This window comes from Leptodactylus fuscus, chromosome 3, assembly GCF_031893055.1.
Source record: "Leptodactylus fuscus isolate aLepFus1 chromosome 3, aLepFus1.hap2, whole genome shotgun sequence".
Classification (NCBI taxonomy): domain Eukaryota; kingdom Metazoa; phylum Chordata; class Amphibia; order Anura; family Leptodactylidae; genus Leptodactylus; species Leptodactylus fuscus.
In genome coordinates, this window is record NC_134267.1 from 206,781,132 (window position 1) to 206,797,170 (window position 16,039).

General features: G+C 40.4%; 1 protein-coding gene across 14 annotated transcripts in view; it reads right to left on the reverse strand.

Moving 5' to 3' along the window:
* The window catches only part of MYT1L (myelin transcription factor 1 like), a 371,423-nt gene that overhangs the window by 104,689 nt on the left and 250,695 nt on the right, over nucleotides 1-16,039 (reverse strand). For all 14 annotated transcript variants that reach the window (XM_075269099.1, XM_075269101.1, XM_075269096.1 and 11 more), the window contains one exon: nucleotides 7,139-7,473. In XM_075269099.1, the coding sequence (XP_075125200.1) occupies nucleotides 7,139-7,473 (335 nt within the window). The remainder of the gene's footprint in view (nucleotides 1-7,138; nucleotides 7,474-16,039) is intronic.

A 16,039-nucleotide genomic window follows, 5' to 3' on the forward strand; every position in this document is an offset into this window, starting at 1 on the left:
GATAGTCAACCCCCCCTATATGAGGAATATAATGTGCTGCATGATACACCTCAGTAGACATTATATTTGTGCTCATGATTCCCTGGCCAGACTTTTGTGCTATAAGCCACTTGATTTGCTCTCTGTTCGTGCCCCAAGCTCCGGCATGTCGCGTTGCGTGCCCCTGGGAGCTGATGCTGCTGATGGTAAAGCACTGATTTTAATCAGCAAGCCTGGCGGAGAATTAGAGTGCATTCACAGGTCTGGCGATATAAAAGCCGCTCTTATCTGACTCCCACTGCCTGGGCTTACTCACATATTAAAACACCAACTAATGGGCTAGGGGGATTTTTGGGGTTATACTTTCTTCTTATACCAAACCCACCATGGCAGTCGACTAATAACATTATCTTGCCTGTCATTTCTAAGTACACTAGCCTTACCGAGAATAGTCCGAAGACTATGCATATATATATATATATACGAATGGCATCATGTGCTTGATATTAGTAAGCTAAGCAGTGTGAAACGCGTGGGTGCTCCTCACAGAATTTGTGCCGCATTGAAACTGTGACTATAAGAAGCAAAACAAACTTGGGTTGCAAGTATAATTCAGTTTAGCCTTCTAATGTATGCTTAATGTACATATCCTCTAGCTCCTGTAACTGTGAAGGGGCCAGGGGACAACAAGGATGCGGGGCTGCGGAGTCAGTAAGCTAAACCACCAACTCCGACAGCTTTATTTTTCTACAGCCTGACTACGACTACGATTACATAAATGGGTCAGACAGAAGCACTGAAGCTCCTCATGAAAAAAATTCTAGTGATTGACGTTCTATGAAAGTAACTATGTAACAAACTGTATCTAACTGTATATACTCCGACCCGAATATAAGCCGAGGCCCCTAATTTTACCACAAAAAAACTGGGAAAATTTATTGACTCGAGTATAAGCCGAGGGGGGGAAATGCCGCAGCTACTGGAAAATTTCAAAAAATTAAAATGGTCGGAGTTTTTGGGTGCAGTAGTTGCTGGGTGCCGGGGAAGGGGAGGGGCTGTTTTGGTTGTCTGTCTGCCCCTTCCCTGAGCTTGAGGACTGGGATTTTTCCCCCCACTTGGAATTCAGCCTGGCTGAATATAGGGTATCTGCAAATTTGAAGATTTGTTTATTTTTGGGTTCAAATGGTTCAGCCCAAAGAAGTGAAATCATTATACTCTGGGGTCTGTGGTCATGCTCAACGTACCCCATGTTACTACTAAGGCTTAATAATAGGCCTCAGGGGTGACCCCGGGCACATGAAATCCCTCAGAAGATTGGAAGAGGACCCAGAGAGATCCGTGGATGCTGTGAGGAAGCCCAGAAGAGGTGAGGGAAGGTGAGTATAATTGTTTGGTATTTTTTTATGCCTCCCCTGGGCCTCCACTTATTGTACCCTGGGATCTGAAGACACCTCAGAGTATAATATTTTCACTTCTAGTTATGAACCCCAAAATTTTGGGTTCAGGGCAAAGCAGAAACTTTTGGAATATTCTAACCCTACTTGTTAAGAATTGGTTTGTTTACCTCTAATACAATACCACTAATTGTATAATGGAATTTAAAATAATTCATCTTTCTCTTTTTTTTTTTTTTTTTTTACAACAGTCGGTAAGTTTTCTTAACTCCACCCAAAACTAACTCCAACTCCATTACTCTGACACATCTATCCTTGCAGGCCACAGCCCTGCCAGGATAGACGTGTGTCTTTCATAACCTTCATTGAGCATAGACAAGGCAGCACTAGAAGGTGATGGGGAGGAAGAGAGTAATGTATACCGTCACCTTCCTATCCAACAAGGCATATCGGATGAACTAGACAGGGGTGTGGTGGATAAAGGCCAGAACCTCTGTAAGACACAACAGGCCTAGTGTCCAGGTTGGAATAAAGTTTATAAATGGAAACAGGTCAAGTATTTTCCTGTTACAGGGAATATATCACCATTTTTTATACCAGATAGTGAAAGATATCACTTCTATTTTTTTATACTATTTTCTGTACTTGATTATCGGGGCAGCCATCTTGCCTGAACTTTAGAGCATTTAGAGCTGATTCACTAAGGTCTATGGGAGGGTTTTCTGTGCAGGGAGGGGGAGTTGAAGCTGTGACATCATCTATTGTTAGTAGTAGATGTAATGATGAGTCAGTGGTGTTATCTATAGAGGTGTTATCTTCTATTGTAGCACTGTCAGTCTTATATGTGATGTCAAAGATGAGACCGCTGCAATGAAGACTAGAGAGTTGCAAGTCAGTACATTATTAATGTTACTGGCCAGAGTGAAAAATACAAGACTTAGTACTTCTTATACACAGTACTGTGCAAACATTTTAGGCATTGCACAAATGCTGCAAAGTAAGAATTCTTTCATAAATAGAAGTGTTACTAGTTTATTCTGGAAAGAATATGCAAATCTGACTTCCATGATGTAATTAGGATGCCAGTGCCTCAAGTATGCACACCAATAGAGGGCGCTGACTGAGAATGTGCAAGTCTATCTTCCATGATGTAATTAGGAAGACAGAGTCTCAAGCAAGCAATCCAATAGAGGGTGCTAACTTTAACATCATGCCGACCTTCTCAGAGGCCTTTGTTTGCAATGATGTTGGGATTATACTAGATACAGTCTTCTCAGCCAAGGACAGCTGTTTCAATGTATTTGCATCTCATCAGCTTGGCGCAGAGAGGACTGATCTGGCAGAGGTGAGAGGCTTAGACAGGGTTGAGGGGATATCATCACTCCATAGGGAGAGACCACCATATAGGTGTGTGGAGTCTTATTAAGCCATGAGTGCCTCACTGTGCAAAGGGACATGGGAAGAATATGCAAATCTGACTTCCATGATGTAATTAGGATGTCAGTGCCTCAAGTATGCACACCAATAGAGGGCGCTGACTGAGAATGTGCAAATATGGTCAATTAACAAAATAAAGCAAATCTAAATCATATCAATATTTGGTGTGACCTTTGCCCTTTGCCTTCCATCAATTCTTCTTGGTACTTGCAGACAGTTTTGAAGGAACTCGGCACAGTACTGTATACACACAGAAAATTCAAACAAACCATCAACCCTTGTTGATGTGAACCAGGCCTAAGACACCTACTATTAACTTGAAGGATTTCTCCTCCCATCCTGACACTTCCAGTCAAAGAAACCCACAAGCTGAAGACCTGACATGTATTTCTAGTCACTATAGTAAGAAATCCTGATACTGGACAAATAGCTATGAGTACTATTAAAGTCAAAGTGTTATCCTGAGCAAAGATTTCTGATCTGAATAATAAGATGTCAGGATGTTCTTACTGTCTATACCTGATATATGAAATATGGCTGCTCCGTACCATTTTGCTGTTCCTTTTGACAATACAAACATAGTCTGGGTCAAATATCCTGCACAAGGTTTCTGATAGCTACATATAGTTTAAATTGCTCTCATTGACTTCAATAGCTGCTGAAAAGCTCCCCCTAGTGACAGCTGCAAGCAGGCAGAATTGTATCATTGCATCAAGACAGATACTATGTAATAATTTTTATGGGGGAGAGGTGGCAGGTTGCTGGATCTACAGTGAAACCTCTCCAAAAGAACGCCTCTTTAGGAAGACCTTCTCCTTATCTAGGAGATGGTCTTCTTAATCTGTTACCAATTTTCAGTTTTCTCTAGTAGACATCTTCCTCGAGAAGACCACCTGTGCAATTGTGGATGGTCATCTCAAAGAGGTCTTACTGTAGATGACTAACCTGATTCATGTAGGAAAGAGGACCCTGTCTGTAAGATCTACAGTCTATAAAATCAACCAAAACCTGCAGATCCCTGTAAGCAGGAGCAGTGATGTTATCCAGACTTGTCAGAACTGTTGGGACCACTTACCAACTCTCCTGTTATTACCACATTACCAGACTAACACTCTCATTGGTGTAAGACATGGTAAATCTTTTATCTTTAACATTTGGGGTGAGGTTGTGAATTAGGAGCTAAATTTAAAAACAGAACTGAATTTTTGGAAATTCCTCCCCAGAGGCCATGCCATGAAATTCTCTTCAGAGGCTGAAGGTGGATATTTATCTGTTGCTAACATAGAGCCGCCAACGTCTCATCTGAATGCACATTACTTACTTTCAAACCATTAGGGCAGATACTATTACTACAGGAAGTTTCCTAATGTCCAATCCCAATGTAGTTTCCTGGTAGAGACCAACAATATAATGCTTTGACCACAGCTCAATAACCCTGCAAAGTGCAAGATGACAAGTTGACAAGTTACATGTACAACACCTAGGGATGTCCTCTGTCTCCTCTGCTGTTTTTGTTGCACCCATGGATCCATTAATAATACAATGTATCACTGAGCTGTAACATGTCCTTACTTAAGGAGAATGTAAATTTTTTTCACTATAAATAGGTCTAAAATTCTCTGTGCATTATTTTTTTAATATTTAGATGTAGCAAAGGTTAACATGACTTTTAACACATTAGCAACACTTTGTCACATGGTGTTAACTCAACCCTTTCAATGGTGGTTTCAATGGCTTCTGTTGTCTTCTGAGATAGGACATCACCCTGCATAGAATATACTAATGAGGCTTTATACTGTCAGCTGGGCGGTCCCAAACTATCTCCTCCAGTCCAGGACCGCCCACCTGACAGTAAAGAGCCTGATCAGTATATTGGGTACTGTAAATAACAGCACCGTATGGGGGAGGCTACAGATAAGATTACCAACTGTGGCGGAATCAGTAGAGCGGCACCTATTGAAGGATACAAGGAGCTGGAGCTGATGCAGGTGGAGACCGATCCTCTTTAAAGTGCTTGTCCTACTCTTTTTGAAAAAAAAATTCTCTGTGCTGCAGATAGGGACAATGGAATAACTAATGTACTCACCTCTCCCAGGGCAAAAGCTTGTGCTTACAGGTCCCGGGTGATGTCACCAATGACATCCTATTTGAGTGCAGGTCACAGGTCCCAGCAGTAACATTGTCCCAAACGGTACATGATTTATTGGCCTCAGTAGTCACAAACCATTTGTGAAGAGGTCACTGCTGATGTCACCAGTAGGGTTGAACGATCGGGATTGGGAAAGATCGGATCCCGATCAGCGATCAAGCAAATTTCACAATCGTGATTGGGATCGGCTGGAAACTTATCGAAAATCAGATTTTGAAATCTCAATATCAGATCAACCCTATTGTATATATAATATAAAATTACGGTTCAGCGATCAGGATCAGGAAAGATCGGATCCCGATCGTCGTTAAAGCAAATTTCACGATTGCGATCAGGATCGGCTGGAACGTGATCAGGAATCGGATTTTAAAATCGATCCTGAAATCTCAAGATCAGCTCAAGCCTAGTCACCAGGGACCTGTAAACAGAAGCACAGAGCTGTTGACGCTGGAAATGGGGGGCTTAGGAGAGGTGAGTACCCTTTTATAGTTTATTGGTCATATTTGCAGCACATAGAAATTTAATTAAAAAGAGAGTTGGACAACTCCTTTAAGAGCTTAATGCTTATAAATAATAGAGTGTAATAACACAGATTGCTCTGAGGTGCCCTCTAGAGGTAACTGAAGGATGCTAGAATTTTATCAATTAACTGTCTGCCAGAAGGAAAATTAGTCCAAAATCACTAATATGGCATTGCAGGGACCTTACTAGTATATGCAACATACCTGTGGATTAAACCTAGAAACATAGAAGACTGATGGCAGAAGAAGACCTCATGATCCACGAAGCCTGTTCTTATAGTATTTCCTTTTTATCTTAGGATAGACATGTGTTTATTCCAGGCAGGACTGTAAAAGTACCATATCATACCATATGCAAATTGAGTGGCAAGTGTACCCTGACATGCCCTGCCCATGCCCCAGCCAGCATGGTAGCCGTCTTTCTAGTCCACATTACCAAGCTCATTTCCACCCAGCTCTGCCTCCTAACTTATCAATAAGCCTCCCTACTTAGAACTTACATGACCGCCAACTGCACCCTGGAAACACATGTATAATACTATCGGACCCCATTATTCCCCTATATCTCCACAGCTGATGCACAGTATTGTCGGAGGAGTGGCATAACTGGAAATAGTCACAGTAATGCTCATGTGCTGGCAAAATTCAGTGAAGGAGCCATGTAGTGATGTAACGGTATGGACCTGGTTGGGGACAAGCAGTGATGGGTGATGGGTGATGATTCAGACTAAATATATGGGGCTTATACCAAAAAAGTCCCACCATGTGTTCAATAGCTATATATAGTGTATATGGCATATGAATTAAAAAGCATTTTTCTGGCGATCTTGATATCACTTAAAGAATACTATGTCATATTCCATATCCTATTCAGGACACCATATTGGAGTTTCTGGATTCATTTTTCTGCAGACTTCCTTTAACTCTATGTCTATGCAGGGAAAAAAAAAGTTCTGTACCACAACAGATATATAAAGAAACTGATCAGTATACACATTACACACAAGTTTAAGTGGTTTTGACATCTCATCAACTTACGTCCTATGTGCAGGAGAGGGGTAAGTTACAAATCTAACCACAAGGACTGGCTCGGTCATGAGACAGGGGATGTTTTGCTTTTTGTTCTGAATGGCTCTGTGTTCAAGTGTACCCCCACTCTGTTCCGTTCAATGTAACCAATGGAGATAGTCAAGAACTATCTCTCATATCCAAATGGATGGTGGGGCCTTTCCAACCATCTTCACATTCAGTATGGAGAACAAAACATGCCGATTCTTGTGAATGACCACCACCGATCTGCAATTTATCCAATGGAATTGGAAAATCCCTTTAAGGAACTGTTCTGCAAACAGTAGACTGTACCAAAACCATCTTTTGTCTAATATAATGTACACAGAGAGTTTTCCCAGTAAAGTGACCATCTGGGAAGGGACGGGGAAGGGGTTTATTTCCAGTGAGACTAGAAGAACGGATAAACCTTAAGAATACTTGAGCTAATCTTCTTTTGACAATTGTTTAAAAATCTTAATTTATCAAAATGATGATGAATAGACAAAACAATTAGCAAATAATTGACATAATGGCTGATTAGCGGGTTTGGTGGTTGGATAGGTAGGTGGTGAAATCCACAAAGAATACCCAAAAAGCAAAGATATTACCTTGATCATCGTCATCATCATCGTCTTCGTCATCTTCTTCATCATCCTCTTCTATTTCCTCTCCTTCCTCTTCCTCTTCCTCTTCATCTTCTTCGATTTCATCATCATCGTCCCTGTCTAACTCCTCATCCTCCTCATCCTCCTGGTCTTCGTTATCATCTGAGTATTCTTCTTCCTCTTCCTTCTCATCCATTTCCTCTGTGCCGTCGGTTTCATAGCACTCGTCTACCGAAGAGTTGTCTGTTTTTGAGGAGTAAGGTTTTCTTTTTGGTGAAGGTTCTAAAGGCTTGTTTTCTTGAGTTTTCCTTTTCTTGGCCAAAGGACAGCCGTAAACACTGCAATACAGATCAGATCAGAATCATTAGTATGTGCCCGGGACTCATTGTCCACATAACATCTGATCGTTCATGTAGACTACATCATTATATTTAGACATATATTTATTTAGATTTTTTTAAGCCGCAGAATGTGATATCCAGATATTTCTAGAAAAGAAAAATACACGTTATATACACACGCAATTCAAGCAAAACTCAGTTTTGGATATTTTCGCCTAGGGCGTACTGGAGATGCGGAGATCTACCCACACATATTTGTCAGAATTAGTTACTTCTGGTCCAACATGTTTGACATGGATCCTTCATCCTGTGTCTGGGTCATGCAGCTCCTGTATCTGTCTAGCCTTGGTTTAGATTTTTCTTTCCATGTATTTACTGTATGATTTTCGTTAAACAACCATGTTGGTGTTAATGTCATTTCTGTGCTATACGTCACTGCATAAAGTAGATATCGTATCAGTCCCTGCAAACGTAAGACATAACACCGCACACGCTTATATAAAACCCATAAACACTCATCCTGTATACACAGACACAGTCACACGTATATAAATACCTTCCTAGATATATACATACATACATCTACACTAATGCCCCTTATCATCATACTCTGCAATGTAAAGTGCATCATTTTGTCATATGTTGTTTTTTTGTCTTTTTAGGCTTTACATCGTGCTTTTCTTCTAAAAATACAGTATACAGTATATTTTTGTTTCATGGACACACGTACAGATGTAACAAACATTAACCTGACCTTGTACCCTAATATTTTATCAATTAAAACAACATACACCATTGATAAGCCAAAGTTTCTAGCAGCAGTGTATTTAAGATGCTAAGTGTCAAGTTAAAGTTTGTTGCACATGTAAGTGTAAGTTTACATTTTAGTTATTACAATCCGTAAATGGATGAGAGTAATGGGCTGAAAAGGCACTGATATAAACGGAGCCCCCATTGTTTCCATTCACTCCAATATAAAAAAGCTTCCATCCTTGCCCCCAGGGGGCATTGTCAGACTTTTTGCTGTCATCAGTGCAGAGCAGGGTACTAGTTGGCTCAGTGAGATGCCGTAGATACAGTTCAGGGGGTACTGGTCCTCTAGAAAGAGTATAGTATGGAGACTTATTTACAGGCAGTGCTCCAAAATGTAAGAGTTGCCTTACAAACATTCTTCCATATAATGGCCTCAGTGGCCTAAGGAAAGGCATGGCATGTCACAGGTGACGTATGCGAGTGACGTCCCAGGTTCCTTTTCTTAAGACAGTCATTGGCCTCAACGTTCATGTGCGACAATGACTTCTACCAGAGCAAGACCCCTGGAGCAGCCATACTGGAACCCAGTGAGAGACACTGGAGCACCAATTTATTTATTTATTATGCTTACTTATATAGCGCCATCATATTCCGCAGCACTTTACAGGCATTGTCAGTCACTGTCCCATATAGGGCTCACAATCTACATTCCCTATCGGTATGTCTTTGGTGTGTGGGAGGAAACCGGAGTACCCGGAGGAAACCCACGCAAACACGGGGAGAACATACAAACTCCTTGCAGATGGACAGGTGACAGGTGAGTATGGGGTTTTTTTTCACCTGCCCGGGCCTCCTTGTCAAAAACTGTATATCCTGAACAATCCCTGTAAGGTCAATTTAATGGACCTAAGTGTATTCTCTATAAATAATTCTGGAGAATCTCTCTGTTATCTGTCTCTTATTCCTCCTAGAAATTTATGAACAAATAAAACACTGAATGTTACCAATAGGTTACTGTGTACCTGCATGATCTGACACTGTCCAATCAGTACTGGCAGTGGGAGTCTATGCAAGGACACACCACTTTGAGAAAGGGAATGGTAACACCCAGTTGTCAACTTATTCCTTAATTTTTTGTAGAAATAATAGAGAAATTACACAAGAATGCAAGAAAAATTGTTCCACATTGTTATTTCATGGGGAATTAAAGAATTTATGACAAGTCAGGAGAGGTGACTGATTGATCATCTCAGTCATGTTAAGAATTTATTTTAAAGCTTACTGTATATTTAGATATTTAATTTTGAGTAGTATTTGGTTACAGTATATACATTATAGAACTACATATATATATATATATATATATATATATATATATATATATTGTATTTCTCTGACATTAAATCTTCCTCTTATAATTAGATATATTTTTACATATACATATTACATATATATATATATATATATATATATATATATATATATATATGTGTGTGTTTTAGATAGTCATGGAAAACTGCTACAAGGTAAGAAACAGACATGCTCATAATTTATTCTTGTCAATTAACAAATGCAAATTGAATAAATCAAAGATAATTCTGAATAAAATCCATATTTGTTGTGACTGCCCTTTGCAGGAGGAGTCCTGGAAGTGATGATACGACCCCCACGGATCCCTGATCCCAACACCATCCAGTCTGTCTGGGATTACATGAAGAGACAGAAGGATTGGAGCAAACCTACATCCACAGAAGATCTGTGCTTAGTTCTCCAAGATGGCGGGAACAACCTTCAAAAACTCTCTACAAGTGTACTTAGAAGAACTCATGGAATGCAAAGGGCAAAGGTCACACCAAATATTGATGAATCTTAGATATCTCTTTTGTCCAGTCTCTTCATTTTGTTAATTGACAAAGATAAACTATTAACGCTTTATTTTTAGAATCAAGAAGAATTTTTTCCACACCTGGCTAAAACTTTTTCAATGTTTTCTATATTTATATCTCCGAATGCAAACCCCTGCTTTCTCGTCTACTCGTCTGCCATGGCGACAACATAAACTCATTTCATAGAGCATAACAGCTGATCTATGACAGCAACATTAACAAAAGCAAAAAAACAGCTAAGCGCCTGCTCCTCCGGAGACTCCAGCCTCACTTGGATTGCATTATTACGACCCTTATAAAAGACCTGCAGGTTATTTACTTTGACGGGTTTCATATCTCATTGATTTTATCAAAGGCTGAAATCTATTCTCCAGCCTTCCTATGTATCTGCGTACCCATGCGAAATGCTAAGAGAGGAAGCAAATATATTCCTCCACCATCGTCTCCTTTCCCTCCCTCAATAATCCAGACATGAAACATAAATGCGCGGCATCTGCAGCGGGGATTTCATGTGCTCTATAAGAGACGTGGCTTTAAAAATGTATAGCGTAGACTCTGCAGAGTTCAGGCAAGGACAAGGCCGCTCGATGCAGCAGCGTCCCCGGCTCTGCCTCCTCCGGAGCGCGCGCAGCGTTGCGCTGATTAACCATCTTCTTGCCCCAAATAATATTCCCAGTCAAAGGCTAATCAATTACTGGCTAATGCAATTCATTGGCATAATTAATGAAGCTAGCAGAGGCCTTGGCGAAAGCGAGACGTCTGCGGTCGCCTATGAGGTATGCATGTATCCGATGACTCCACTGTAGGAGATAATCACATCACTAAAATGCAATTTTACCATTAAGTGAAATACACAAATTTCTGACTTCTGTGCGTCAAATAATTATTAAAATACTACAACGCAGGCGATGATGATTCCAGATTTAATGATCCCTGAAAATGCTTACTGTCTGCGAGAGAGCAACGCTCAATCTCTTCATCCATTAGCCTCTTTAGACTGTCAACGTGCTTCCCCTTATTATAAATATTATTTTTATATACTACCCCCCCTCCCCTTTTTACAGATTTCATGCTCTCTTGCCATGAAGAGAAATTGTAGGAATTCATCTTCGAAATACATAGTTGCAATTTGTCTCACGTATAGATGAGGGAATACCACTTAGCTCGCCCCAGGGTAGTAAATACATGATGCTAATCACTCTGGTATCGGAAGTGCGAATTGAATTAAGTTATGTTTTTTTTCTACGCATAAAGAATTTTTAATGATGGCTTGTACCTGACACAGATTCTTAAGATTCTGCTAAAATGGCATTAATACTTACTTAAGGGGCCATAGACGGGAAATCCTTCCACCAGTCTGACAGCCGTACTGGAGCTATAGATAATCTCAGATTTTGTGGAACCAATTTTATAACTTTTAATTAATGGAAATATATTGGTTTTGCTTAGAAGTGGATCTTGTCGATATTTATAACTACGATGCTCGTCCTTTTGTAGTCGGAGGACTAAAAATTTTCTCCCTATCAAAAATCTACAATAAATGTTATATTACATGTACAGTATATAGCCATCGTATTCTGCAGCACTTTACAGTCAGTGTCCCATAAAGGGCTCACAATCTACATCCCCTATTAGTATGGCTTTGGAGTGTGGGAAGAAATCTACGCAAACATAGGAGAACATACAAACTCCTTGCAGATGTTATCCTTGGCAGGATTGGAACCCAAGACTCCAGTGCTGCTAACCACTAATGATAATAATAATACTGATCCATAGGATAAGGGATGTGAGAAGTGTCCAATCATCGGGTGTCATAATGGCAATGTACCAAAAAGTTTAAAGAAAAAAAAAATTCTTAGCAGTACAATATTGGGACACCCTTAACTTCTGTCTATGGAGCTTTCTAAGGCCTCATTCACATCTGCATCGGTGATCCGTTCGGGGGAGTCCACATGAGGACCCCCCTGAAGGGGCTACCAAACACATTTTCAAGTGCTGTGCAGTGAAAGCACATGGACCCCATAGACTATAATGGGGTCCGTGTTCTTGCCACGAGTTTTCCGCACAGAACATGTAAACAGGAAAGTACTTCACAATCTACTTTCCTGTCTGCATGACTCATGCGGAGATCTCGTAGCAAGCACACGGATCCTATTGTAGTCTATGGTGTCCATGTCCTTGGATTACCAAACACAGATGTGAACCAAGGGTCAGGGGTATTTTTTTTTTTTTTTTAAATGTAGATTGTGAGCCCCACATAGAGCTCACAATGTACATTTTTCCCTATCAGTATGTCTTTTTGGAATATGGGAGGAAATCCATGCAAACACGGGGAGAACATACAAACTCCTTGCAGATGGTTTATTGCCCTTGGCAGGATTTGAACACCAGGACTCCAGCGCCGCGAGGCTGCAGTGCTAACCACTGAGCCACCGTGTGGCCCCTGGGTCAGGGGTATTTTTTGTGGGGTATAGTGCAGTTTTTATTGATACTATTTAGGGAGAATGTAATATTTCAATGACTTTATTCATTTATTATATAAAAAGGAGTGTGTACTGTGTTTATTTATGATTCTAGGGAAATATATATTTTTTAGAATTTTAGAATTTTTAAAAAATTCTTAGGTTATGGGCCTTGAACCTATGATACATTAAATGTATCATACCATAGACTGCAATACTAATTCTATGCAGTCTATGATAAAATTGCTACATTACCATTCAGGACTGCTAGAGGAAGGTCTCAATAGTCATATTGCTATGAAAGGCTTGGGAGCCTTCATCAGGCCCTCATATGCCATAGAACCCGAACAGATCTTGTGATCTTGTTGTGCAGGAAATGTTCAGAACAGGAAAGTGAAAGGTTGTTGTCTACACAGGTCCTGAGAAGGTGCCACTTGAAATGCCCTGTACTATTTTGGCAGTTATCTGGAAGGGGTCATAAGGTTTTAATAGCATTTTTTGGTATTGTGTTGCATTGGACTCATGAAAAATTGGCGTCCTTATCCAAATTTGCACCAAAAGGTTGCTATTGACTTCTATAGATTGGAAAGAAGCAGGCTATAGGTCCAGTCTATGAGATGCCGCCAGTGGTTGCAGAACATTACCAATCATGACTTCAGAATGGACGTCATCTCCTAATATCTGATACCATATTTGCCCAGCGTTGTCATGTCCTGGGCGCTTAAATGGTTTAATGTCGCTGCTTTTAAAATATTAGCAAAATCCATAAAGCTGATACATTTTCACATTAATTTGCAATAAAGGCAGCCACAGTTTACCTGCTTTTAGTGAGACGGCATTAATTTTATAGAAAGTAGGTATTCACATACATTAACAATAAAGGTTAGACAAGTAACGACAGGAAATAGGAGCGGCAGGAGAGCAGATTGGGGGATAATTAAGGCTTCAATCACTAAATGGAAGTATGTATTTTTTCGTCTGCTACATTAACCTAGCAAGTCACCAAGGGCATTATGTATGCAGCTTGGAAAGAACAGGGAAGATACTATATGTACTTGGCATTAAATAGGCTTTAGCTATAAACACTATGTACGCAACATACTATTTAGCAAACTCGATGCAGATGTTTGATAGTCCACTTGTTGGCTTTAGCAGACTCACATTATTTTACAATTAAGTTGGATACAATACAATATTTTGCTAAGACTTACTTTTTCTCAAAAATAAACTACCCAATGGCAAACTCTGATATAAAACTATACAGCCTATGATGCTTAAAAGGGGTTCTCTTATCAGGGCACCCTATTTTAGGTATCAACTTGCCCAACAATGAACTTTGCCTTATATGCACCTTTAGTGGCCACTAGAGGTGAGATGTAGTATTACAGCATATGCTTGGATCGGCAAAGTGAGCGCTATTATTTCCCTCCTCTATGGTTAATAGACTTAGGTACTTACTCGGGAACTCTGCTGTATATCAGCCATTAGAAAATTTGAAAATCTGCTCTAAAATTGCAATATTCTTCACTTTATCTCATACAATAGACTTTCCAGGTACAGATATGGGGTTATAACGTATCTGCATATAATATTCCTCTAAGTTCTACTTACTTCCTATTTTTTGACTTTGTAGGGATTCCAGCTTCATTATTTTTGCTACCATATCTATAGGAAGTCTAAAGCCGAGTTCACAGGGTTTTTTTGGGGCCAGATTTTGACGCAGAATCTGCATCAGAATCCAAGTCAAAAAAACACCTCCCACTGACTTCAATGGGTTCCTTCTTCCACGAGCAGTTTGTTTCCACTCACAGAAAAAAGAAGCGGCATACCCTTTCTTGAGGCGGAATCTGCAGCGGAATCCACCGCACAGTCCGTGGTGCGACACCTCCCTCCCGACTAGGCCCTAGTCGGAGTGACACGATTGGATCCCGGTGCTCTGTATGCACTGCACTGGCATCCAGTCATGGCTAGCCATTTTTTGGACTGTATTCTGAGGCGGCTGGTCCGAAAAATCCCCTTAAGGAAGTCTGAAGTCCACCTGTTTCATCAGTGTCTCTCTCTGTTCTTCATTCTTCCACTGTAGAGGATTGTAGGGTTATAGGTTGGACTTGATGGACTGACGTCTTTATCCAACCTCATCTACTGTGTAACTATGATGTTACTCTCTTCATATAAGCTAAGTCTGAGGAGATTTTCCAGACTAAAAGTATTGCTAAATATAAATATTCTAGATATATGTCACTAATATCAGACCCCCAATGACTAGCTTTTCTCTTTTCTCAGCAGCTGATACACTGAGATTGGAGCAGGAAGCAGACAGCGCTGTTCTCTGTGTAGTGGCGTATATGAGTCACTGCAGCTTAGATCCCCTTCAGATGAATTGGGGCTTATCTGCAGTTCCTGGTCCGGCCACTACACAAAGAACAGCGCTGTCTGTTTCCTGTTCCATTCTCTGTGCGCTAACTGCTAAGACACAAACTCACAACGGGAATCAATCACAACATGAAAGAGAACATTAATAAGGTGCCTATGATATTGTGTATTAGCATATGCTAGCGCACCCACTAAATGGTGCCACATCAAGAAACTGCAACCACAACCATGTAGTGTGTCTTGGGCAACCATGTGACTGGGCACTATGGTTATCTAATGGTGCACATGGATATGAGAGCATATTAGAGTTGCACTTCAGGAACATATACGTTACACATACATTATATTGAGCCTACTAACCCTATAATGTGGCTTTACTCCACCATTTGTAATGGCAATTCCATCCCCAGTCTCTTTTTAGGCATGAAATTCTGAAATGTATATGCTGTGGGAATAAAATAATGAAGTCCCCCACTAGGGGCGCTGGCCTTTTATTGATTCAGGCACATTCCTATACCAGGAACTGGAATAAATTTCCATATAACCAAATTTATCAGACTGCGGAGTCTCCACCTTGGCCCGCCTTGGTGTCTGCCCCTCTTTGCTCAATTTTGTAGGCAAGCAAGGTACAGAAAGAGGGAAGTAGAACATCACATGAAAAAGATGTAGTACAACTATACCATATATGCCAGGTGTAATCGGAATAGTAAATGCCCCCCGCACTGTCAATATGGACTTTCATAGAAAGAATGACCCAACCAGCCATTGGTTGCACATGACCGTCTATGTGTATACAACTAAGAGATAGCCAATTGTATAAAACCCCTCAAAGACACAGTTATAGTTATCGATAGCTATGTAGTAGTAGTAGACGGGGTTATATAAGACTCAAGGGCATAAAATGCAAATCCTCTCTTGGCACGATGTGACTGCTTATTTCCCCATTCATCATCCTGTAAATGTATACTGCCATTTCAATCTCTTCCTCTGCTGAATATCTGGTTTTCTCTGCAAATTGATAGTTATTACATAATATTTTTGGCAAATCGATGAATTGTAAGTAGCAATCTGCAGATGAACCCACAGACC